The sequence below is a fragment of the Malaclemys terrapin genome, chromosome 9 (assembly GCF_027887155.1).
Source record: "Malaclemys terrapin pileata isolate rMalTer1 chromosome 9, rMalTer1.hap1, whole genome shotgun sequence".
Classification (NCBI taxonomy): domain Eukaryota; kingdom Metazoa; phylum Chordata; order Testudines; family Emydidae; genus Malaclemys; species Malaclemys terrapin.
In genome coordinates, this window is record NC_071513.1 from 58,049,759 (window position 1) to 58,076,522 (window position 26,764).

The 26,764-nt window shown below is 47.5% G+C and overlaps 1 protein-coding gene across 1 annotated transcript in view; it reads left to right on the forward strand.

The window, feature by feature from the left end:
• MYO7B (myosin VIIB) overlaps positions 1–26,764 on the forward strand; it is a 94,189-nt gene that overhangs the window by 40,271 nt on the left and 27,154 nt on the right. Inside the window, exons 17-34 of the mRNA XM_054040408.1 lie at positions 1,517–1,669; positions 2,238–2,336; positions 2,885–2,979; positions 4,265–4,349; positions 4,861–5,079; positions 6,378–6,485; positions 7,622–7,801; positions 9,833–10,042; positions 11,272–11,442; positions 16,994–17,074; positions 18,861–18,988; positions 20,992–21,118; positions 22,630–22,749; positions 23,433–23,606; positions 24,584–24,811; positions 25,296–25,463; positions 26,241–26,358; positions 26,450–26,576. Coding sequence (XP_053896383.1) covers positions 1,517–1,669; positions 2,238–2,336; positions 2,885–2,979; positions 4,265–4,349; positions 4,861–5,079; positions 6,378–6,485; positions 7,622–7,801; positions 9,833–10,042; positions 11,272–11,442; positions 16,994–17,074; positions 18,861–18,988; positions 20,992–21,118; positions 22,630–22,749; positions 23,433–23,606; positions 24,584–24,811; positions 25,296–25,463; positions 26,241–26,358; positions 26,450–26,576 — 2,591 coding nt within the window. The remainder of the gene's footprint in view (positions 1–1,516; positions 1,670–2,237; positions 2,337–2,884; positions 2,980–4,264; positions 4,350–4,860; positions 5,080–6,377; positions 6,486–7,621; positions 7,802–9,832; positions 10,043–11,271; positions 11,443–16,993; positions 17,075–18,860; positions 18,989–20,991; positions 21,119–22,629; positions 22,750–23,432; positions 23,607–24,583; positions 24,812–25,295; positions 25,464–26,240; positions 26,359–26,449; positions 26,577–26,764) is intronic.

The window sequence follows — 26,764 nt, forward strand, 5'->3', positions numbered from 1 at the left end:
TTACCTGTTAGTACGTGACTAGTCCCACACAGGTCACTGAGACTACTTGCCTGCTTAAAGTGGGTCAGCCTGGGCAAGATGGGATCCTGTGGCATAACTGATGTCACTTGGAGGGGTGTATCCGTCTTTCATCCAATAGCCCTGAAAAGTTACAGTTACTGTGCACCTCTCAGCCAGCGCATGTCCCACCACAGCAGACGTAGCCACAAGTAAGCATGCCAGTGCTGGTGGTATGTTTTATTTTCTCAGTCTGTGTGATTTGAACAGAACAACAACTATAGAGGACCAAAGAAGAAAAAAACCCTGCCCACCCTCAACTGTTCAAAGTAGATGGCGAGTATCTCTTCACTGGTACTTGATGGTCTGTTCATATTTACATCAGGCAAGAATTCTGAGATCCTGTCCCTTATCTACCCTCTGGGGCTGGCTATTCAGGATGTGAGGAAGTTCACTTCTTAAAGTAACCTCCTTAGAACCCTGATCTTAACACTTAGCAGTTCATGAAATCCTGCCCTTCCCCTCCCTTAGTCTCTGCAGCTTGTAGGAAAGGCTCTTTAAGGGGTTACAATTTTCAAAGTGACATTTTAAAAACAAACTATGCACAAAAACTATAGCACTAGACCAAAGTACGTGAGGCCTGATGCTCCAGGGTCTTGCCGCTTGTGCTGTCACTGACACTTTTGCAAAGGGAGAGTACAACCCTACTGGGCTGATTCGGTAGCATTTGACAGCCACTTGTAGAGGTGTCAGTGACTACACAGGTGGAAGTCTGTGGTGAACCGGGCCTGGGTTGTGTCATCTTGGTTTCTTTCAGCCCTTGTGGTTGCAGTGGGGATGTTAAGCACTCTTGGTGGAAGTTTCAGGGATGTCCAGATTTTATATTTGCTTGCTCAGATTGGGTCTTGCCTTCAGAATTACCCATTTCATACACCTATCTGGCAATCTGAATGCCATGGTATGGGATGTCCTGTGTACATGCTCACCTTTGAGCACTGGGCCCAAAGTATGATGGATGACTTTAAGGTGTGGATTTTTAAAGGACCTCACCCTAATCTCTAATTTTGTTCCTTTGATAAAATGCAGGCACAATTTTGCAGGGGCAGTTTCTGATCTGTAGATATCTCGCTGGTTTGCAGGATCAGTTAGGAAGTCAGACCAATAAGTGTCACAAATTGTTCCTGCAGTTATTTGCTACCTACAAAAGCAGGCCCACAATTTCTCATGGGTCTAAAAGTGCAGATGTGGAATTGGAAATGGCCTTGAAAAATTAGACCCAAAGTAAGTGGATCATTTCTGCTGCTGGCATGTGCAAATATGCAGCTCCGCAGAAGTCCCTTTCTTACACCAGCAATTAATTTGGTGCATTGACTTATATAAAAAAGGCCATTTAAAAAGAGAATAGTATCTCATTTTGAAACCATCCTGGTATCTGCAGGAGTCAACAGATGCTCTCTAAGGAACGTTACATGAACAATTTGTTTCTGTGATAAGTTTCTTCATGTGTCTGTCCTTTCAGTTGTTCGATCGGGAGCTGTGTATCCGACAGCTGCGCTATTCCGGAATGATGGAAACCATTCGGATTAGGAAGGCTGGCTATCCAATTCGCTACAGCTTTGCAGAGTTCTTTGAGAGATACAGAGTCCTGCTGCCAATGTCCACTCGAGAACAGGTGTGTCCACAGGAACTTGATTAATGCTAACTGGACTTTTCCTGATGAGGCATTGAGAGTTATATACTCTCAGTTAGGTTTTAAGCCTAAAATGGTCTCAGCTCACTGCTCACATATACTGGAGCACATGTCTAACCAGGGTTTAAATACCTTTATTCTTCATGTTCATGTTCCCTTTAGCTCAGGCAGTAATGGCTCATGCTTTTAGATCCAGAGGGCCTGAAATTCCTAAAAATATCCCAGCCAAGCGCATCATTCCAAATCTAAAACACTTTCATTCTCCGCACCCTCATTTCTGAGCTCTCTCTGCGCTGAGAAATTAACATGCCCCTGGCTTTGGATACTGGAACTTCTCAGAACAAACACTAACATTCCTCCTGCTCTCAGTCCTGGAGCCCTTTAAACCCAAGCCATTTCTGCTCTTGTCACTCTCAATCCTGAGGCCTCTCAGACCTCGTAAATTTCTGTTCTTCATGCTTTGAAATGCCAGGGCCATAGATGTTTAGATCCTGCAACTTCTGTATTTCTAACCAAGCCCCAATCAGTGACAATGATTTTTCCCCATCAGCTGCAGGATGATGCTCGTCGGTGCTGCATTCACATTTCTGAGGCGGTTCTAGGGAAAGATGAAGACTGGAAAATTGGAAGAACCAAGATTTTCCTCAAAGTAAGTAGTAAAGGTCGTTTGCTACCTCTTAAGGTAAAAAAAAAAAAAAAATTATGGGCCCCTCTTAGGAAAGCTTGAATTCCCAGCTAAGGAGAACTAAGTCAGCAATGCCGAGTTCTAATGTGAATACTATCCTCCTCTCCGAGTCTGGCTCTTTGGCCCTTAATACAATGTAGCTCAGAAGGTATCGCTGTGCCACCAAATGGCTCGACCCATAAGAAGCTGATTCACTCACCCACTCCCATTTCCCATTTGTGCAGTGGAACAGTGCATTGCACTTCATAACTCCCTGCTCAGGCCCTGAGGGTACAGAGCATGTTATAGTGTGGGCGTACTGTACGTCTGCAAATGGCTACAAGCAAGCATAGTGGGGCAAGTGCTGCAGAAACTTCCTCCTCCAGCTCCGAGAATGTACATTGAAGCCAACTCGCAGCACGCCTGCAAGTTCTTGGCCCCTTCAGCACAGATTCTGCCCTTTGGGTCAAGTTTCTGGTGGTTCTGTGTTGAAACCATTAAATCAATGTATATTTGTGACCTCTTTTTAACAGGATTATCACGATATGGTATTGGAGGTGCAGCGAGACAAGGTGCTCACTGAAAAAGCCATTCTGATCCAGAAGGTGCTGAGGGGATTCAAGGACAGGTGAGTGCTTTTAAAAAGCACGAGAATTCGTAGTTGTATAAATTCTCATCGACTATTCTCCTCCTTGCATTATAACATAAGTAAAGCACTGACTATGTCAATCTGCAACTTCCATTGGCCTTAAATTAGATTCCTCTGGCACTCAGATAATATACTGATTGGGCCATATAAATAGATAGGCAAAGATTTTGCTCATAGATTATGTTTTCTGATTCATTTTATCTCAGTGCCTTACAAAATCCAGTGGTGCTGTACACAGCACCCTGCAAGCATGTGAAAGAATGATCAATAAATCCAGCTGAAAGGAGGATTTGCACTGATCAATTTCTAGTAAACAATGGGCTAAGTCTCAGTGCATGAAATCCTACTGCAGTCAGTGTCCTCTTTTAATCTGCAGAATGACCCTATTCAGTTCTTCTCCCTGCCAGTGTAGGATTGTTCCCCGTAGTTATGGTTCCTAATGTTTTGTCCAGTTCAGTTTAAAAAGTCAATGTATGTCGAGTTTACTTACCTACTAGTACACAGCCATCCTCAGCTGCTCAGATTCCTTAAAGGTTTGATTTATCACTTATTAATCTAACTCCGGCCAATCAAAGTGTGTTTTAGGGAACAGTTCTAACTGTGGTCGGGAATGCGCCTGTCAATGAATGTGCAATACGGGTGTCATCCACCCTGCATTTACTGGGAGAGCTTTCACTGTAGGAAGTTTGCTTATTCAGTTTTGCAAACATTATCTGTTATAACTCGAGTTCTAAGCATATGGTGATCAGATGCATAGGGTTAACTTAACTAGGTCTGATTTCTGGAAACTGGACCATGTTTTCAGGTGTCACATCTCCAATGCATTCCACAGAGCTACTCCAGCAAAGCATGTGGCCTGGAATTACTGCTGAGAATATTACTGGAGCATCATGGGTCAATCAATAGGGATTACTGGGACTTTCCCTAGATTCTCCTCTCCATTAGCAAGTGGATTCAGAGTGCATGTGACAGGATTTTGGATATCTTGTCTAATTCACTCTGTTGCTTTACTTGCGCTGAGAGCTGAGAAGCAGGGTGAATCTCTGACTGGTGCTATGCAAGGGGTCAGGCTAGATGATAAGAATAGTCTCATCTGGGCTTACCATCTGTGAGCACGGGGTGCAGGCGGGCAGGATGTTGTGACTGAGAGGGGCTAAGAGGGGCGAGCCACCGCTTCATTCCTGCCCCTCACCCTTGTCTGTTGTATAAGATATGGCAGGACTGCCTAGCAGAGTGACCTGTTTCTTCACCCATCTGCTTTTAGGAAGCAGTTTTTAAAACAGAGGCAGGCTGCTGTGAAGCTGCAGGCAGCATGGAGGGGTTATTACGGCAGGAAGAATTTCCGACTGGTAAGTGAAGGGGGTCTGTGAATACTGGCGTGTGAATACTGTGCTGTATGTGGCGGGAGTTCAGAGTGGCTGCTCAGCAATAAGAGAGAATGGGCAGAGGGGTGGTGTATGGAGAAGAGAGGTTAAGCCCAACAGGGGCTCTGGAGCACCTTAACCCTTGTTGAACTCAAGACACGCCCCCTTATTAGTCCCAGGAAGACCATTTTCTTCCATTCAGTTCTCTTCAGTCCTGTTCTCTCCCTTCCCTCCCCTCCGTTTCCTGGGATTAATGTCATTCCCTATATTCAATAGGCCATGGAGGGGGATCTTCAAAGCCCACTTTATAGAGCACTGCACTGGCAGGAAATAAAGCATTCACTCCAGAGGTAATTTCCAGTAGCTGTGTCAGTTGTCCTGAGTCTCTGTCCAGGATAGCTACAGAACTTGTTATCCTCTATCCAGCCCAACACAGTCCTGGCCTCGTTTGCATCAAGCCTAATCACTTCAGCTCATTCTTCTCCACCTGCTGTAGATCCTGCTGGGCGTTGAGCGCCTGCAGGCCCTCTTCCGGAGCCGGCGACTTGCTAAGCAGTACGAAACAGCCCGGGCCAGTGTGATTAAGTTTCAGGCCCTGTGCCGAGGTTACCTGATGCGTCAGAAGACAGCGGAGCAGATGAAGGCTGTGGGCGTTATACAGGCATATGCCAGGGGTATGTTTGCTCGTAGGAGTTTCCAGAGGATAAAGAGAGAGGTATGTATGCCCAGTCAGCCATCTTTGAAACATGACATTGCTTCTAGGATGCTCTGATAAGCATGGGGAGCAGCAAGCTCCTATAGGTAGCCAGTCCCCCTAGTGATAACATAGTGTCCCTGGATGAGTTCTTAAGGCATCACCATAGAGTTGACTGTAGGATGTTCTCTTTGGTGTAGAATCCTAGAGTTAGCATGTTGATGGTTCTCCAGGGTCTGGACAGGTGTGAGAACAGAGTCTTTAACATAGAGCTCTCATGTATGTCTGTCATCTGTGCTTATTAAATTAGGGGATTTGCAGACATGGGACAAAATCACTTGCGGAAATTGCAAAAAAATAAAATGCATTTTGTTTTAAAAACCAGAGAGTTCATGAATATTTCTGTGTGGGAGGCATGGAGGGAGGAGAAAAATATCTTATATGATAATATGTTCCAGTAACTTCTGAAAAGGTAAATCAGTTTCTATAACAGGTATCGTCTCTTATGGAAATCAGACTGTATTACATTCTGGAATGAGATATACTCATGGACAAAACTCCTTATTTATTATTCGTATTTCAATAGCAGCTAGGCACCCAGTCATGGGCCAAGTCTCCATTGTGCTAGGCACTGTACAAACACAACAAAGACTGTCTGCCTATCTGTCTATGGCTCTTCTAACATGCCTATTATCAAATGTCATATACATAGCTAAGAGATGGACTTCGACTCTCCTCCAGTTCCTTCATTCAGCCCCTGCTACTTCCCAAGGGCCAAGTGCATACCTAGAGGGAAAGATTTTGGGTTTTCTCTTCTTCCTTCTCTCACTTATTCCCAAGCAAGATCATCAGGGCAACCCCTTCCCCACACCCTTCCTGGAGAAAGCATTCAGGCTTAGAGTGGACTCATAAATTCAGTGCACGTTCTCTTACTGTCAGGGACGTCCTTACAAAAATTTGTAAAGGGGGCGGGGTGGCCAAATGCACCTGCAGTACTTGTCTCTTGCAGAGGACAGCAAGAGCCTTGTGGAAGAGCCCTGGTTAACCTCCTGGGCATTTCTTTCATTTGAATATCTGCCCCTTTTCAAACTAAAGAATTCCAAAGGCAAAAATTCTCCTCTGAAATAGTTTTCTTACATCCAAATAGTGCTAGTTTATATGGGCCCTGTTGCCAAAGACAGCCAATCTATAGCTGAGCAGCCACTGAGAGCTATTACTAGAATCTTGGTGTGGCAGCCACCCCTGCTTCTCAGCTGATGGCAGAATGTAGCCAGCAAAGCAGGGTGGAGATGATCATAGAGTGTTACTGTTCCCTGCAGCACCAGCATAGACTAGAAGCCAGAAGGCTATGCTTAGAAGAGGAGAAGCGCCTCATCCAAATCGTTGGGCCAATGAGAGCAAAGCAAGAAGCCATGAAGCTCGAAGAGGTAGGAGTCAGGATTTGGAGGGATGAATGCAGAGTTCTCGTGTGTGCTCACGGACACTCCACCCCACCAAACACACATGCGTGGACTTGCTTAACTATCCACACACACATATATGCATCAGGCTGCATTTTCAAAACGTAACAACATGCAGGTACAGTTGTGACCCCACTTGTGTTTGCAAAGTAAGAACTGTGCAAGCAAGTCAGACGTGCTTATCTGCCTGCACATTTCCCCAGATTGCTCATGCCAGTCTATCTGCAGCAATATACTGGCACATTTGCCCAGATTGCCCATGTTAATGCGTTACCAAATATTTGAAGTCACACTCTTCTCTTAAGAGTTTGGGATTCTGTGCTTTCCCTGTAGCATCTATTGACACCACTGCCCCTTACAGTTGCATTGTTTTTAGGCTAAGGTTTAAAACAAAACTAATTAATGAGCACCGACAGTCAGGCTCCTGGTCCATACGACTTTAGACTTCCAGTTTTTAGAATCTTGGGCTTAGTTTCTTGTCTCATCACCTATTACACATTAGTAAGTGAAGGAGAACTGACTTTCTGACGTTTTCTTTTGTAATGTCCATAATCCATCCAATATAATCTGTTGGTCATTTGGGATCTAAAACTATTTCCCCCCCTACAAAAGCTTTGTTGTTTACAGGAACAGGTGGAACCATGGGAAGCTGTGGACTTTGTGGCCTTCTACAACTGCAAAAACAAAAGTGACTTTTTGTGAAGTTGGAGAAGAGAAAAATGTTGCACCCAATTCTGATTTCATTTACATTTTCATTTATTAGATTGGTACGAATCACTGACTCCTGAATTATCCCAATGTGAGCGGGATCAGAGTCAGACTGCTGTTAGTTTTGGCTTTATGCCCCACTTCTAGCATGTACTTCAATTATTTTTTATATCCTAGGCTGTGTCAATCCTGGATGTAGTTCTCCAGTACAGATACATCACTCCAGTACAAGCACCATTTTGCGCTGGTGCATTGTGTCTACATTGGGAGTTTGCACTGGTCAAACTACATCGATGTAGTTACATCAGTATTAATGTCCCTAGCCTAGATTAAGCCTTTAGTTCTAGCTAATCAGGCTTCTAGTTAATCTTAATATGTCTTTTGTGTGTTTAAAGGAGCACCTGGCTATGCTGAAGAGGGAGGAGGAGGAGGAGAAGCAAAGAAAACACAATGCTCTCTCCAACAAACCACCACTTTATGATGCTATCAGCGATCAGGAAATGGTGGATAAAGTGTTTGGTTTTCTGCCTACTGTGATTGGAGGCCAAGAAGGGCAGGCTCCTCTGGGATTTGAGGTAAAGAGCAGCAAAGACATGATGGGCCAAATTCATGCCTGCTGTAATGTCCTTGACTTTGCTGAAGTTGTACCAAGGATAAATTTGGCTCAACCAGCTTCTATAAGGTGAAAACATGAGCACTGAAAGAGACCAGAAGAGAAGAATTAAGTGAATCCACCCTCTTGAGTCACATGATCTCATGCACTTGGCATCCTGGGGAAGCTCATTATGCTAATTGAGCTACTAAGCTTCTATCTCGTACAGGGCTTGAGAGTCCTGTGCCTCCTATGGTCACATAACACCAGTTCCTTTCCTCTGGCAGACCCTAGAAAACCCATGCCAGCCTCTTCATTCTGTGTTAGTCTCTTTTGTTATGCTTCCAGGGCCCGTTTCTCTGTCTGTAATTTTCTTGTTAGTCTTTTATAGTACATGCATGCATTTCTTGTGGATTTAGCAGCTTTCTGTTTGAAAACGAGAGTGAGGTAGAGAGTGGTCCTGATATATAGAGCTATGTAGCCTGTGTGATAGCATCAGTTAGTGTTTTATCTAGAGGCAGATCTTGTTTTGCACACAGATCTTAGGTCGTGGGGAGGATGTTCAGAAATGGCCAGCATATTATCCATGCCCAGTGAGACATGCCTTGGAGCCTCTCCAGCTTGATAGTTTGTTGCCTTGGAAAGGAATGTAATTTGGCAGGACATGGGATCTGCTCCTGGATATCACCTTGAGCTGTCAGGTCCACAGAGAAGTTGCAAAGGATACTTCCAGCCACACCAAGGAAAGCTAAGGCCTGGTCTATATTAGAAAATTAGGTTGGTTTAACTACATTGGTCACACCCTTGAGAGGTGTTTTTAAGCCAACCGAAATCCCCGTGTAGACAACGCTTCCCCTGACCTAGCTACTACCTCTCGGGTTGGTGGATTAGCTATGCCAAGGGAGAACCCCTCCTACTGGCATAGGTGGTGTCTATACTGAGGTGCTAGAGTGGTGCAGCTATGCTGCTGTAGTGTATTAAGTGCAGGCAAGCCCTAAGTCCTACTTAACAAGCATAGGACTCTCTCCCCAGCATTTTGTTGACAAATCTGCTTGTTGCTGGGAGGCCGGACTGTGCTTTGAAGTCCCTATTTCTGCAGCATTGTTGAGGTTAGGTCCAGTCTTCTGCTGAACATCCTCTGCCTCAAGAAAGCTAATTTCATCTCTGCAAGAGGAAACATCAGGAGAACTTGAGGAAGTGCAGTCACTTGGGAGGGTTTAGTGCTGGGAGGTCCTTCTTCCAACTTGCTTTCTTAGCATCCCCTCCCTTGGGGTTAGTTCTGCCAGGATCCATCAGTTGCCAAGTCCCCAGTCAGCTGATTGCCCAGGATAAAGTAATTTGGGGTCATTGCCATTCATTTCAGAGGATGAGGCTTCCAGGTTTCTGATGAGTGATGGAAGGCTCCAGTATTAGCTACACCAACCGCCTTAGGTCACCAGTCTGAATGAAGCATGCTTGGGGTGCATTGTTTTGGAGATACCTCAAGTGCTTTACCTTCATGACATTAAGAACTGTAGGGTTCTGAAAGCTGCAGCACTGAACCATGTATGACACTGCCGCAAGGCTGAGTCTCTAGCACTGCAGAAGTACAGGGAACAGAGGAAAAGACTTTGGAGTTGCAGAAGGGGTCTGTGGTCCCGGTGGAATGGAGTGAGAGGAGGCAGGTGGATTAGAATGAGCAGATAAATCTCTCTCTAGGTCAGTGTATAGTGAGGGCTAGCAGGAATGATAGGATAATGAGGCAGAGCCTGGCTTTCTCAATGAGCAGACACCATAGTGTTCCCAGGGCAACTGGGATTCCAGGCTGATTGCACTTAGTGATGGTTCAATCTCTAAGAGCAGAACAGGCACAGCTCCCCGTGCCTACTCCTGGCTGATGGAAGTAGCACTGATATTAACTGAGATCCACCTGGCTGGGACCCCAAGGGCTCTTTCTGGCAAAGCTGGGAGGTAGAAAATAACTATACAGGACATGAGGAGAAAGGAAATGGGCTCTTGTCTGTGTTCTGTACAGGACCTGGAAGCAAAGGCAGGCAGGCTGGATGAGGTGGACCTGGACATGATTCCCATGAGCATGGAGCTGGAAGAGGAAGTCGATGACCTGGCAGAGTACACGTTTCCAAAGTTTGCAGCCACTTACTTCCAAGGATCCTCTACACACACGCACATCCGGAGGCCGCTGCGTCACCCGCTGCTCTACCACGATGAGAAAGATGATATCCTGGTATGTTCCTTCCTTGAGTGCCCCTGCAGGCCTTTCCTCTCCTCCAACAGGCCTGTCGTTCCCTGACCAGGGGCTGTGGGCAGGGGAAACTCTAGAGCCAGAGATACTCCTGAGCACTACAATGGAACTAGTAATTTCCATGTTCCCTGGAGGCTGCTTGCCTGTGAGTCTTTGCTTCCTGCTGGCAGGTGCTGCCCACAGCCCAGCACTGGCTGCACAGGAGAGAGCCCTGCCACTCAGTCAGCTGATACAAGAGACCCTGATGTAATCACTTCTCCACCTTTATTCTACCAAGGAAAAGACTCTGGGAGCTGGCCCCGGCCACTTCTACTCAGGGTGGGGGTGGGGAAGAAGGGGCTTTAGGCTCAGCCTTTGCCCAGCTGCTGTTGAGGCTTCTGGTTTTTGAGGTGGAGGTCCATGCCTTCCCATCATCTTGCTGTTGCTGCTCCCGCTGAGGGGTGAGGAGTTCCGGGATTCCCTCAGTTAGCACAGGGCAGCCTTAGAAAACCAAGGTCCCCGTCCTGCAAGAGATTTGATGTCACTCCCTTGCAGGTTTGGGTCCTAAGGGCTCTTGGGAAAGCTGAATGCTGGCTGCCAGTCACGAGTAAGTTCAGACTCCGGCTCAGCTAATGTTTCTGTACCACTCGCTAGCCCCTTCTTGCACCATCCCCAATATTAAAAAAAACTGCCTCACAACAGCAGCTGTCTGAGGGCTTTAGCAATAATACAGCTGGTCTAAGGGCTTGTTTACACTTAAACGCTGCAGCAGCACCGCTGTAGCACTTCAGTGAAGACACTACCTAGTCTGATGGGAGGGGCTCTCCTGAGAGGTGGGAGGTAAGTCAATGGGAGAACTGTCTCCACCGGCGGTTAGGTTGGTTTAACTGCATCGCTCAGGGGTGTGAATTTGTCCCATCCCTGAGCAAGGTAGTTATATCCACCTAATTTCCTACTGTCGAGCAGACCTAACGTTCCCGCCAGAGCCACCTGAACCTTCACACGCCATCCTCTCTGCATTGGGGATACACGAATATTGCTCATATATGACATGAGGGTCTATGGAAACTTCCCATGTGAATGATATGAAGCACAGGATTTTATCTGCCTGAACAGTGGATGGGGGAAGCGAGAAGTCCTTCCCAGATGTGCGTGTGTTGCTCTCAATGAGCAGTGGGGAGCCTGGAGTTCTCCATACCTGTCTGACTTCGCATTGGTCTCCTGCCTTTCAGGCTTCCTTGGCTGTGTGGAATATCATCCTGAGGTTCATGGGCGAACTCCCAGAGCCAGCCATGTTTGCTAAGAACACCAACAGCAAGAGCAGCTCTGTGATGACGCAAATCTCTGACACACTTGGCAAGAAAAGCCAGGTCCAGCTAATGGGCAACAACACTCCAGAACTGGTAAGAGGGAGAAGCCTTTATTTTCAAACTCTTCCCTCTGCTATCGTGCTGCTGTTTTGAGGGGTGAGAGACACAAAGGAACACTTGAAGGCTTTAGCAACTCCTGCATTTAACACATACCAATAGCCTTCTCTGGAGAAAGCCAGCCTCGCTGGAGGAAACTGCAGCCAGTTCTGGCAGCCAGGGTGAAAAAATTCACATACCAGTAGCAAGGCTTAAACACTCTGCCTGCTGAGTGGAGAGCCTCAATTTGAGACAATCCCTATGCATTAATGGCCAGATTTTCAAGCATTCAGAATCCTCACTGTGATGTGGATGGCCAGGTTTTCAAAAGAACTTTGCACCCAATGGACTGAACACTTGAAAATCTGACCCAGTGTTTAAAGAGACCATTTAGAATATTTTTACTAACAGTTTTAATAGCATCTAAGAATTTTTTAACTAGTTATTGTAATTTTACTTCTTCCCAAGTGGTTGTAGCTGGAAACAGCCTTTTTCTCCACCTTGAGCCTGTCTCTAGAAAGCCCTCCTGTAGGAGTCATATCAAACCTCTGCGAGTAGCACCTACAGTATGGGTCCGCACAGGCAATGCAAGTGGAGAACAACCAACACTGGCAATAAGCTTTTTTCTCTTGAATTGAAGGTGGCCTCAGCATTATTGGGTGTTAGCACTCTAGCCCTCACAGATGAAAAGAGCAGCTCATGCTAGCAACCTACAGGACAAGTATGGGCACAGCAGTTGTGATCTGCTCTGCATAAGAAATTATCTATTGTGAGGTTTTCTATAGAAGTGGCTCTCAACCTATCCAGACTACTGTATCCCTTTCGGGAGTCTGATTTGTCTTGCATACCACAAAGTTTCACCTCACTTAAAAACTACTTGCTTACAAAATCAGACATAAAAATACAAGTGTCACAGCACACTGTTACTGAAAAATTGCTGACTTTCTCATTTTTACCATATAATTATAAAATAAATCAATTGCAATATAAATATTGTACTTGCATTTCAGCATATGATATACGGAGCAGTATAAACAAGCCATTGTATGACATTTTAGTTTGTACTGACTTCGCTAGTGCTTTTTATGTAGCCTGTTGTAAAATTAAGCAAATATCTAGATGAGTTGATGTACTCCCTGGAAGACCTCTGCATACCCCTGGATGAGAACCACTGTTCTATAGCACACATCAGAGTAATGTCTAAGCAGTGTGACAAAGTTCCTCCTCTATCTTGGTGGGTTCTGCGCTTATTGGCAGATTTTCTTGTCTCAGAGATTCACCATGTGGGTTGGGGAACAGCCCAGAGACCTTCCCCTCTGGAAGAACCCACAGTCCAGGTCAATTTGGAGGTTTGGGGGAAACCGGGCCCACCCTCTACTCCGGGTTCCAGCCCAGGGCCCTGTGGACTGCAGCTGTCTATAGTGCCTCCTGTAACAGCTGCATGACAGCTACAACTCCCTGGGCTACTCCCCCATGGCCTCCTCCAAACACCTTCCTTATTCTCACCACAGGACCTTCCTCCTGGTGTCTGATAACGCTTGTGCTCCTCAGTCCTCCAGCAGCACACCCTCTCACTCTCAGCTCCTTGCGCCTCTTGCTCCCAGCTCCTCACACTCTCACCACAAAGTGAGCTCCTTTTTAAAACCCAGGTGCCCTGATTAGCCTGCCTTAATTGATTCTAGAAGCTTCTTCTTAATTGGCTCCAGGTATCCTAATTAGCCTGCCTGCCTTAACTGGTTCTAGCAGGTTCCTGCTTACTCTAGTGCAGCTCCTGCTCTGGTCACTCAGGGAACAGAAAACTACTCATCCAGTGACAAATATATTTGCCCTCTACCAGACTCCTGTACCCCACTGGTCTGGGTCTGTCACATATCCCTCCCCCCTGCTCAACGCCAAGGGGTTGGGCAGCTTGGGACGCCAGACAGTGCACACATGACAAGCCATCGGCGTTGCCATGACGGCTCCCTGCTCTGTGTTGCACATGGAACTGGAAAGGTTGGAGGAATAAGAACCAGCTGGTCACCCTTGTGTTCTTCTCCTTGTTCCGCTGCATCCATTGAAGAGGGGCATGGTCGGTCACGAGGACAAATCTGCGCCCAAGCAGGTAGTAGCGCAATGTTTCCATGGCCCATTTTACAGCGAGGCATTCTCTCTCCACCACTGCATATTTTTGTTCCCTTGGAAGGAGTTTCCGATTGAAGTATAGAATTGGGTGTTCCTCCTCCCTTACCATCTGTGATAGAACGGCCCCCAACCGTACTTCCGATGCATCCGTCTGCAGGATAAACTCTTTGGTGAAATCAGGGGCTATCAGTACGGGGTTATTGCAGAGGGCAGTTCGTAGGTCTGTGAATGCTTCCTCTGCTGCGTCAGACCATCTCACCAGATCAGGTCCACGGGCTTTCACTAGGTCTGTCAGGGGGCTTGCCCTTGTGGCAAAGTGGGGGATAAATCATCGGTAATACCCCACCACACCTAGGAACGCCCGGAATTGTTTCTTGCGACTTGGTCGGGGCGAATTTTGGATGGCCTCTAACTTGTTCACTTGGGGTTTTACCAAACCTTTATCATAGCCTTGAGGGTTCAGTTAAACCTTTCTACCAACCCATCAGTCTGTGGATGGTAGACCGAAGTTCTCAGGGTATGTATATGGAGCAGCGTACAGAGGTCCTTCATTAGCTTCGACATAAATGGGGTTCCTTGGTCGGTTAATCTCTCCTTCGGTAGCCCCATTCGGGCAAAGATCCCCACCAGCTCTTTGGCTATAGTTTTAGAGGCCGTGTTCCACAGGGGGACGGCTTCTGGGTAGTGAGTAGCATAGTCCAAAACAACAAGTATATATTGGTGGCCCCGAGCCGTCTTCTCCAGGGGTCCCACTAGGTCCCTGGCTATTCGCTCGAAGGGGACCTCTATGATGGGAAGGGGTACTAAAGGTGCCCTCAAGTGGAGATGGGGGCTGTGCAGCTGACACTCCGGGCAGGAGGCACAGTACCTCCGCACTTCTTCATGTACTCCGGGCCAAAAGAACCGTCGTAGGACTCGTGCCAGGGTCTTCTCTACCCCCAAATGCCCCCCCAAAAGATGACTATGAGCAAGACTTAATACAGCATTCTGGTGTTTTTGAGGTACTAGGATCTGCTGTACCTTCTGCCCCTGTACTGGTGCAACCCGGTATAAGAGATCCTTCTTCATTATGAAGTAGGGTCCTGGTCCCTGGGTTTTTCCTTCCACGGGGACCCCATCTATTTCAGTCACCTCCTTCCTAATGTTGTCATACCTTGGGTCTTCTGCCTGGTCCCGTCCAAAATTTCCTCTCCCGGGGCTAATCTGCCCAAGATCTAGGGGCCCAGTCTCTGTTGCCTCTACTGGTTCAGAAGCATTAGGGTGGGAGTCAGACTCAGGTGCTTCTCCCTCCTGCATGGCCTCCTTTTCAGCTGCGCGGGTCCACCTACCTACAAGAGCGACCCTCTGGCTTTGGGTCAGTATTCGGGTTCCCAAGGCCTTAGCTGCCCTTCTTTCCCTTTTTGTCTTTCTACCCTGTCTGGGAGTGGAGAACAAATCTGGGGATATTTCAGAGAAGATTGGGGGTTGACAGTCTGCTGTGGATGCCTCACCAATTTTAGGGTCCCCATCTTTCTCCAATCCCCCTACTGGGAGTAAGTTTCCAAACCCTGGGAAGTCCCTCCCTATGAGCACCGGGTATGGGAGTTTAGGAACTACACCTGCTGCTACCTCAGTAGTGTTCCTTTGGATCTCGATTTTTACTGGGATGGTGGGGTAGTAACTAACTGTCCCAAGGACACATGTTATCCCCGTACGTTTAGCCTGTAGCAGCTGACTACGCTTCACGAGCTTCCCTGAGATAAGCGTGATAGCACTCCCCGAATCAACCAGTGCCGTGGTCCCTACCCCATTTAGTTTCACTGGTCTGGTATACATATGTGGGGTTAGTAAGACCCCACACAAGGTGGATTAGGGAGCATGGATCTGCCCAGTTCCCCAGGTTACACTGCACAGGCTCCTCAGCATTGGGACACTGTGCAGCTATGTGTCCCCACTCCCCGCAGGCATAACATCTGTATGGAGCCTAGGCATTCCCCGGTCTTTTGGTTGGGCAGTCTAACATCACGATCCTCTTCTCCCTCAGTGCTCCGACTCTTTGTGGCCTCTGATGGGCCTTCAGCCTCTCTCTTTTTCCACCTGGGCCCTCCTGGTGGCCCAGTCACCCGAACTTTAGGGCTTGGTGCTGCTAGTTTAACCCGGAGTGCCTCTTCCTTAACTGGTCGGATCAGCTCCCTCGCTGTCCTTCGCCTCTCTACCAGGGCAACAACCTCGTCATAGATGGCGGGTTCGTTCCGGCTTACCCAGGCACGAAGGTCTGGCAGTAATCCTCTCATGTATCGTTCGATGACCAGAACTTCAAGTATCTCTTCCGGACTCCAGGACTCTGTTTGCAACCACTTTCGTGTGAGGCAGTCCTGGGATAGGCTCTGGCCCCACCAGGCCTTCTTTCAAGGGCTTAGCACAAAAGGCCCTCTTCTCTTCCCAGCCAGCTACTGACTGAACTGGGCTGTCCCTTTTAACTCCTCCCTCCAGGCTTGGCACTGCTCCCAGGTGAAGTGGGACAGGGCTAATTGAGCCCACATGCTCTCATTAACTCCTTCCCATCTAGTGTGGGTTTTGTACACCCTATCCCAGGGTCAAAGAGGGTCTTGCATTTAACATAATCCTTGGAAGCCTCCCCTAGGGGAATGGAACAAATGGGAGGTTGCGGCCTATTTGGGGAGTGAATCCGGGACTGGCTGTGCTCACAGAGAACTAGAGTTAATGATGCAGATACCCTGCAATGTAAAACATCCTGATTTTTGCCTTGAAACTAGTTCAGAGTTCATCAGGGTGGAAGAGTCCTGACAAAGACACAGTCTACTTCCATTGTTCAATACACAGTTTAAAATACTGTGAAGAAGATGGTGGAGGCTCATGGGATTTCAAAAGAGTCAAGCCCTGGCATAACTGTTCTACTTTTGAAGTCAACGGTAAAACTCCCAATGGGAGCAGAGTTAGGCCAATGCTGACCACTTCTGAAAAATCACACCCTGAATGGCTGCTCCTAAGAATGTTACCTGGATTTTTCAGACCGAGCCATTGTACCTGAATTCCTGTGTGTGAACAGTTAACTGAATTGCTGAACAACTATTGCACTCACAAGATACTAATACTTTTCTATTCTTTTTTTAAAAAATCACATAGGCCCAGTAGAGTGCAGAAAGAATGAAACACAATAACTCAGGTCCTCAGCTGACACAAATCACTGTAGCTCCATTGAAGTCAATTGTCACCAGCTAAGATGCTGGCTCAGTATTTCTCTATAACATTGTCAGAAAGCTGTCACTCCAAAGGCCCTGACACTGGAGAGAGGGTGCTTTGGTTGATGACTACCGTCACGTAATTCAGTATTTCTTTCCCTGTTTGCCATTCCTTAATTCACTGGTCTCTACTGCGCTTTGGGCATTGAACTAGTTTTCTGTCATGACAATGTCTATTTTAGGGAGCCTACAGAAGGAATAACAGAGTCTCCAGGGGGATCTCCTCTGTGAAGCTGAAACGTTCCTCAAAGCTGACAGGAAAGGTAAGAGGCAGACACCGATATAGCTTTCTCCAGGTATCTTTGCCAGGCCTCCTGCCTCCCCATGCTGACAGGCACTACGGGCTGCCTGTCCCCTGGGCTAAGAACTTTCTCCCCAAGCAGCTCCAGGGCCAGCCGTTCCCTTTGTATGGAACTCCTGCTCTGCTACTTGCCACTGAGGTCATTCATGTCCTAACAATTCCCCCTTCCTCCAGCCTTGCCAGCCCTTCCTGCGCCTGTTGAAGAGCGGCTCTTCTGCACAATGAACCCTGCATAATTAACAGTTGTATTATATAGGGTGGCTAAAGGCCTCGCTCAGGGCCCCATTGTGCTAGGTGCTGCACAGATACAGTGAGTGTTCTGCCTTCAACAGCTTACAGTCCTCCCCGCTTCCTCTCAGACAATTCCTCCAGAGCAGAGACCGCACATCCTTTCCCACTCAGTGGGGAAAATCTTTCCCTCCCATGGATCTTTGAACAATCCCCAGGCCCTATTGTGCTTACACAGGGTGGTTCAAATTCAGATTTTCTCCAGTCCTTCTCTGAAGGACAATCCCTCCCCCAGTTCTCTCTCACAGATGTCTTAGCCTCTTCTAATCCTTGCAACTGGGAGATTCCAGACTGAGCTTCCTACCCTTCCAGAGCAAGGACAGGCCTTTCTTGCATCAGGACATTGAACCAGAGCTGGTTGAAAAATGACAATTGTCATAAAAAATGTCCAAATTGTGTCTGTTTTGCAGGGTTTAAAATGAACCCGTACCCATTTTTCACCACTTTTCAAATTGAAATTTGCATCGATGGTGTTACTGAAAATTGCCATTTACCAATTTTCAGTAAATGAAAAAACAATTGATAAAATGTGTGATAGAAAATGTGGTGAAAAGCTTCACACAAAAAAATAAATGTAGAAAACCAAAGTTATTTGCACTATTTGTCGTTGTTTATGAAAAGGCCATTTTTTCAAGGAAAATTTTTTGAAAAATTTCAACCAACTTTACTGTTAACACTGTTTGGAAGGGAAGGACACCACCCCCACCCCCACCCCCAGACACACACAGTTTGGTATAACTAATACAAAGTCCAGTGTTCTATTTTTCCATTCCCCGTGTTTAGGCTTCAGATGAGAAGGTGATGCTAGTGTTTCATTTTACTTATTTAGACAAACTGCTCTTTGAAAGAGAATGACTACTGACAGCAGTCCCTTAGGCCAGTCACAAAGTATGAACAGCTCTACTGAGCACATAACATAGTGTAGCGCATTGGCTTTGGGTGCATGAATGAGGAAAGGAGGCTGCTTGCTAGTGCATGGTTCACTGAAAGGATAAGGGACCTACCAGCTAGAGGAGTTCTGCTTTGGCACTAGAGGGAAGGGCTTCTGTGGTTGAAAATGAAGGAGCAGCTTTCTAGTTCTGGCTCTTCAGATATGTTCTTTAATAACTGTCTCAGTTGATGCAGAACATAGATCCTTTATATTTATCTAGATGTTTACAGAATACTCATCACTAGGGTATATGAGTGCAACAGGGACTTCATGCTATTGCACAGCAGAGCCAAAGGTCACAGTAGAGCTAAGTAGAACCAGCTAGTTGGTGAGGGTAATGCTGCAGCAATAGATATTTCAGGTTAATTTACATTGAAATGATGATGCTCTGGTCAGCTCTCAGCTGTCACTGGGTTATGCTGGGAATGTTTGGGCTGTAGAGATACAGTAGAGGCATCTATTCCTGTACCCAGTTGCAACTGACTAGTACAAAAGAAGAGCGCCTGAGAATTCTGCCTTTCTGTTTCAGGTGGTGAGCCAGCTGAACAGTAGGGAGGAGCTAATCCAGGAGCAGAGTACAATCTTGGATAGACCTATGTCCAACCTTGAAAAAGTGCACTTTGTTATCGGCAATGCAATCCTGCGCCCTGCCATCAGGTACGGAACTTGCACCTGTCATCAAAGGCCAGCCACCCACAGCTACAAAACCATCCAGAGCTCTCTTTCCAAACCCTGCTATCAACTTCCATTAACTGAGGAGTTGGTGCTCAATTCATCTCTGGGGAAGTCTGTCTAGATTAGGGTGACCAGATGTCCTGATAAAATCAGGACTGTCCCGATATTTAACCCTTTGTCCCGCGTCCCGATCAATGTACGATCGGGACACCTTTTGTCCTGATATTCAGGTAAGGAGGCGAGCGGCAGGGAGGCGCCGACTCCATGGGTGCTCCAGGGTTGGAGCACCAATGGGGAAAAAGTGCAGCCAAGCTTGCCTCCTTCTCCTCCCCTCCCCCTAGCGCGCCGCGTCCCTACTCCTCCCCCCCCCCAGCGCTTCCCGCCGCCTAACAGCTGTTTGGCGGCGTTTAGCGCTTTCCAGGAGGGAGGGGGGAGGAGCAGGGACATGGCATGCTCAGGGGAGGAGGTGGAGAAGAGGCAGGGCAGGGGCGGGGACTTGGGGGAAGGGGGTGGAATGGGAGCGGAATGAGGGCGGATGCTTGGGTGGGAAGAGGCGGGGGGTGGGTGAGCACCCACCCGGCAGAAGGGAAGTTGGCACCATGGGGTGAGTGGCGGGCGGCGGGGTGAAGAGGCGAGCGGTGGGTGGGGGACTGAGGAGATACGCAGCAAGCCAGCAGGGAGCCGGGGGATGAGGAAGGGCACGGGTGGGGGAGGGGGGGCTGAGCGGGGAGGGAGGGGACCTGGGACAGAGTGGGGGCGGAGCCTGGGAGGAGCCTGGGAGGAGCAGGGGTGGACTGTGGGCAGGGCCAACGGCACCCCAATGTGTCCCGAAATTTTAGTGTTGTGATCTGGTCACCCTAGTCTAGATTCTAGACTAACCAGCTATTCCCAAGAGGTTCTCTCACCACTGTCTGCTGGAACCGCCTTCCTCCCTGCCTGTCCTGCCATTTTTGATGGGATCAGTGTCCATCTTACTGGTTCTCTCACCTATATCGACCTCTGTCACTGAACATCTCAGGGGTATGCAGTAGAGCCCGCTTTTGTGCTGTAGCCTGCCAAAAGCTCAAATGTCTGATGCAACACCAGGTTTAGAAAATCTGACGTAAGAGGAAAGGTTGAAAGAATTGGGCATGTTTAGTCTAGAGAAGGGGGGGGGGGGGGGGAGAGGACATGCCAAGAGTTTCAAATATGTAAATGGTGGTTATAAAGAGGACTCCGATCAATTGTTCTCCATGTCCACCTAGAGTAGGCCAAGTAGTAATTGGCTTAATTAGCATCAAGGGGGATTTAAATTAGATGTCAGGAAAAACATTCTAACTCTAAAGGGCAGTTAATACTGGAATAGGCTTCCAAGGTAGACAAAGTGACAACTATCCTGCTTGTTGTTTATATAGAGCCATTCTAAAATAGTTTATGCTTTCCCTGGGTCTCTGTCCACAGTGGTCAAAGCCTGCACGTTCTTGCCTGATGTTTCCGTAGACAATGGAGTGCTTGCCCCCTGTGAGCTGGACTGAAACTCCTAAACTCATTTCACATAAGCCACCAAAGAGCTGTCCAATGGTAACAGCCTTCGGTCACAATCAGACCGGACTGGACGTATAGCATCCATGGGGACAAGGCACTGTAGGATTAACTTCCTTGTGCAGGAGGCACTGGGCTGAGATTCAGAACATCCTGGCTTTCTGTGTGACTTGGACAAGTCAATCACTCTCTCTGTGCCTCAGACCCCCACCTGTGAGATTGGATGATGACACAGTAATAGTTCCTACCTCCGAGATATCGGGAGGCTGGATTCCTGAATGAGGGGGAGGTGCCTCCTGAGCACCGTGGAAAAGGAACTAAATAAAATATACTGAGCTGACACAGAGGCAATTTTAAAGGGCTGAAATGTCAGTCTGAATGCCTCAGGGATCCATCGAGCCACAGTTTGACAGCAAAGTCCATCATCCTTTTTGACAGTGTGATCAGCATGTGTCTTGTTACAGAGATGAGATTTACTGCCAGATCTGCAAGCAGCTCTCTGAAAATAACAACAAGAGCAGTCGAGCTCGAGGCTGGATTCTCCTCTCACTTTGCCTGGGCTGTTTCCCTCCTTCAGACAAATTTGTGAAGGTATCGTGCCCTCCTTTCCTGGACCAGGTCTGGGGGCTTGTTTGTTGTTGTATTTGGCTACAATATATAGAATTAACTGTTTGGTTGCTATAGCGGCTGGTGGTAGGGTGGAGGCAGAAACTTCCCCACATCATTTCTCCCGTGGACAAATCAATACATAAATCTCTGGTACTGTACTCTTCACCCTCCCTCAGACCTAAATACACGAGCCAGAGACTCAGCTGCTGCATTGACTTCAGTGCTCTGACTTCATTTGGGTTACTCCAGGTTGCTTCAGAAGCGCTACACCAATTTACACCTGCTGAAGATCTGGCCCATACTGTACATATTACAGGCATTTGTAATGTGATGGGAGGGGAATAGTTAAGAGTAAAGTTCAGCAGAAACTCCCTCATAACAGATTACTCTGCAAGTGTTCCTCCCCTCTCCCGACAGCTCTCTCTGCAAAGCCAAGGACCCAGCCCAAACAGAATGTCTGGGGCATGGACAAGATGAGTGCATCCCTGCTGTAATTCCATTGACATCAGTGGGGCCTGATTCTGATCTCACCCACACCACTTTCACAGTGGTGTAATTCCACTGCCTACTTCAATGGCATTATTAGTGATTTAGAGGAGAGATCCAAATCAGGGCCAGTTACCCAAGGGATGAATTCAACACAACAGGCCGGATTCTGATCTCATGCTGGTGCAACATAGGAGTAGCTCATTTGAAGTTAAATAAGTAAGTGAGATTGAGTCAGGCCTACTGTCTCCAAAAGTTTCTTTACAGCCCATATTCAATTACAGTGGAGCCTATTTTAGCATCCTGCTCTTCAAATGATTGGTCCCTGATCCTTCAGAAGAAGGTGAAAACACAGTAATACCCCTGGCCAGTTGTTCCAGGCTGCATGTTGGAATGGAAATAGTGCCTTTCCTAATTTACAGGGATATGAATACTCTGCCTCTGAAGCATGAGATTTGCAGGAGACTTCTAGACTGACCTGTGGATTCAGATAACAGGCCAAATTTCCAGAGAGAGTCCTGAGGTCCATGTGCAATTAAGCACCCATATTTGCATGTGCAGTTACTGCGATTTTGTGCAAACAGTATGACTGCACGGACAAACGATGCCCTTGGTATCATGCAGTCACCAGGCAGGTGCGTGCATTTGCAATAATAAGTCCAATCATAAATATAGTGAGCAATTGGCACAGATCTTACTCCCTGTTGAGGGTTTAGCTCTGCATATCACTTCAGACACTTCTAGTGCAAAACTCCTTGAACTGCAGTGAATTGACAGGCTCGTTTGAGCTCTGCAGGAATTGAAGATTCATTTCTCCATAGAAATCTTAATGGACGATAAGTAGTATGATTAGAAAATACCAAGAAAACCAGTGCAATGCATTGGCAAGTTGGTTTGGGAACAGCTATTATAGGATCGGGCTGATCTGATTTACTGGCCCTTGTGAGTCCCCAGTTCTTTAGCAACATCTGCGTTTCCTAACTGTCTCTTATGTTTTGTACATCCAGTACCTGCTGAATTTCATCCGCAGTGGGCCCACAGGCTATGCGCCGTATTGTGCTGAACGGCTGAAGCGCACCTATACCAATGGAGCGCGGGCTGAACCTCCCAGCTGGCTGGAACTACAGGTAGTTTATCTCTCATCAGCGGGTTCTCAGTTACATATCTGTGTGTTCATGTTGAATGGTATTTACTTGTCTTCACTGGCTGATCTTTCCAAGGCCAGGAACTGAAATACAGTAAACCTGCTCTGGCTATGCTGTTAGACATGCACAGTTGTAGTCACTCCTTGCCAGGTGGACTAGCAAAATCAGGACTTTGTCATAATGCATCAAATCCATAAGACGGATGACCAGTTGTGTGCTGCTGCATTTGCTGTCCTTTTGATGAAGCTGCAAGAAGGGTGTGGAGCTGATTTTTATTCTCTTTTCCTTTGTATGGGCCCTGCAGACTGAGGCCAGGCCTACACTAAAAGGTTAGGTCAACCCAGCTACATCGCTCAGGGGTGTGAAAAGTCCTCAAATCCAAGAATTCGTCTGTCAAACTAGGTACCGCCTCTTGGGGAGATGGATTAACTACAGCAAGGGGAGACCTCTCCCATCGCTGTATTGAGCATCTACACTGATGCACTACAGCAGCATTTCTAGTGAAGACATAACCTCACTTAATGAGCTGAGATCTCGAATGTGATTGTGACCATGGTGTAAAGTTGATGCAGAGAAAGCTCTTAAATCTAAATGACTCCTCCATTCTCCTTGGGAAAGTGGGCTCTGCCTCTGATTCTTCTCATTCACTTAACTCTGGCTAACAGGCAACAAAGCAGAAGAAACCCATTGTATTTAATGTCACCTTGATGAATGGCCAAAGCATCACGGTCCCTGCAGATTCAGCCTCCATTGCCAAAGAGATCTGCCAGTTGGTAGCTGATAAAATGAAGCTGAAGGATACGTTTGGTTTTTCACTCTACATTGCTGTGTATGACAAGGTAAAGTATTGAAATCCAGCCTGAAATCATTCAAACTTCTCCCCAGGAATGGCCTCTAATAACCCTCCAGAAGCTCCTCCCCAAGGAATGACCTCAAATAGTCCTCCACAAGCTCCACGCTGGGAATCCCCTCTAATAGCTGTCCCGCCTGGCTGAGGACTCCCTTACAGCACTGGTTCTATTCTCCTTGCTTTTTGTCCCTTCCAACTACTGACAGTTCCCCTCCATCTGTTGGTGGGCATGTGCCCTGCTCAGGCATTCTTGTTCTCCATTATAGAAATTCCCCTCTCACTGCTGTCAGTACTTCTCAGCCCTACACAGGGGAGAGTTCCATTTTCCACGCTCCAAGTCCTAGGAGCTGCTGATGCATTTTGCCATCAGTGGCGCTTAACCCAAACCTTGGAACAGTTGCCTGTGGTCCCCGTGAGGCACAGCCCTTTAATTCATATGCTGTCATTCTGCACATCCTTTCCCACTATATAGTTACGCTAATGATGTACTGGTTTGGAACCAAGATCCCCAAGCAGCATGTGGTCTGGGTGCTCAGAGTTGGGCTCTAAACTAAATGGGCTGAACTCAGAAGTGACACCATTATGTAAAATACACCACCAATGCAAGTGCAGGTAAGTGGGTGTATGCTAAACTCTGAGGGGGCAGAGGTGCATGGCTGTAGCAGGAAAAGCAAGTAGATGGGTGTATGATAAAGCAGTCCTACTCCTGGACCCCCATACCATCACCTTCCTGGTTGTTTTTCCAGACACCACCCTGCCCTTCCGTGCCCTGGTGTGTAAGTTACACTCACTTACCAGTGTGTAACTTGCCCAGTCCCATCCAGGACCCCTCTGAACTATCCCACCATATGAACTGATGTGTCTGGGACCTCTTTGTTGTTAGCAGACAGGGGCATTCTAGTCTACTGTCACTCACTAATTACAAATCAGGCCTTTCCCTGAAGCAGACTATCCCTCTGCTCTTAGGTCTGGTCACTGGGTAGCGGCCGGGATCATGTCATGGACGCCATCTCCCAGTGCGAGCAGCTGGTGAAGGAGCAGGGTGCCCATGAACGCAACACCCCATGGCGCCTCTACTTCCGGAAAGAGATCTTCACTCCCTGGCACAACTCGAAGGAAGATCCAGTCAGCACGGAGCTCATTTACCACCAGATCATTCGTGGGATCCGGTTTGGAGAATACCGCTGTGAGAAGGTGGGGTTCCTGACTCCCCTTTGCGCAGGGGCAGTAGGACATAGGGGCTTCCAAAGGGGATAAGCAGAGGAGGGAAGGCTGATGGAGGTGAGTCCAACCACCCTCTCAATGGGCACTTTTCCGAATGACGGTGCTAGCAGCCCTGCCCGAGTACGACATAAGGTAAGGTGCATCTGCTAGCTCACATTGGATGCCACACACACGTCCAGAGGAGCTGCTTGGGTTCTATTTTAATATTGACTTGATTGTCCTGCTTGGCACTGTGACCACATCCTAGATCATCTCTCTTCCTACTGTATTATTGCCTACAGCAGCCATGTTGAGAGCAGAAAAATGACTGTTGCTATATGGACTCCAGACTGTATAGTGTTGGATAATAATAATACCCAGCTCTTGTATAGTACGTCTCATTAGTGGATCTCAAAGGGTGGTAGGACTCAGCTATGACCTTCCAGGCTTCATTTAACCAGCTGAATTGTTGCAGGAGGAGGATTTGGTGGAGGTAGGAGCAAAATATTGCTACATTCAGTTTGGGGACTCCATCCACAATGAGCTGGTCCAGAAGCTGCTCCAGGACTTCATCCCAGCCAAGCTGCTGAAGTCAAAGCCCCAGGAGAAGTGGGTGAGCCTCATAACGTATGCACATGCCAAGGTATGGACCTCGCATAACATTGTGACTTGATCTTGAGCCTCCAAGACCCTGTGTTAAGCTCCAGCTTCTACTTCTTTAATTAATGAATTCCATTTATAACATGCCCATTGGTGTGAGGTGTCCCAGGGATCAGTGAGAGGAGTGCTGGCTGGTGCCTGGAGATTTGTCAGAGAGCAGCAAGAAGCATCTCCATGCATGTGCCCTGCATGGTTCGTTAGGGAGGAGCAGGAAGAGGGGCCATGCTGTCTCCTCTGGGAGCAAGCAGAGGCAGTACAGTTTATTTCTGCAGCCACTCAGGGAGTTTCTTAAAGGGTCATCACTGGCTGCTGCTGTGGTGATTGATTCGGGACAAACGCAGCATGGGATGGTTGGTGTTTATGCATATTACGCTCCCTGTTCTATTGGCAAGATGGGTTATACTGATTAATTGTGTTAGTATTTCTATGGCACCCACTGTGTGTTAAGGGTTTAACAGACAACTAAGGAGATGAGATCCCAGTCCAGGGGAAATTAGAATCCAAATAGCTGCCCGTGCCATTAGCTGTGTGTGAATGGGACAGCTCAGGTCCATGGAGACTGCCTGTGGCTTGACTTTTTGCAGGTGAAATTGGGCCCAATCTTGCCAAGTGCTGAACTCCCTAAGAAATCCAGGGAGCTGAGGGCTCTCTGCACCTTGCAGAGTTGGTTCTGCTCCTTGTGTGTCTTTGGACGTTGCACTTCGGTATGTGTACCGTGGATCTGCATACAAGAAGCCATGGCCTTGTTTTTGTATTGTAGGCTCCATACACACAGGACCGGCTTTCCCCTCAGAGCGTGAAGGAGCAGCTAGTGGATTTTGCCCGTTTTCAGTGGCCTTTGCTCTTTTCTAGGTTCTTTGAAGTCACCAGATTTTCAGGTAACAACACCAGTGAATGGGCAAGGGGATGGGAGCGGGATAAAGAGAGGAGAAGGGCTAAATCTATAATGGGCTATTTCTACCTTTTCAGGGCCCAGTCTGCCCAAGAACCACTTCATAGTAGCCATTAACTGGAAAGGGATCTGCTTCCTAGATGAGTCAGAAAAGCGGCTCCTCGATCTGTCCTTTCCAGAAATCACTGGAATACACACCAACAGGTTAGTCACCTGGCTTGGCAAGATCCAGAGAAAACAGCTGCCTCTTAGCCTAGACTCAGCCAAGGGCTCTCCATGGAGGATGGAGATTCTCTTCCCCACGCTCCCCAAGAAAGGTGGTTGTTCTGGGTCTGGGTCAGCATCTATTCTTGGGACACGTCCAGAGAGTTTCTGAATGAATGAACTTCTCC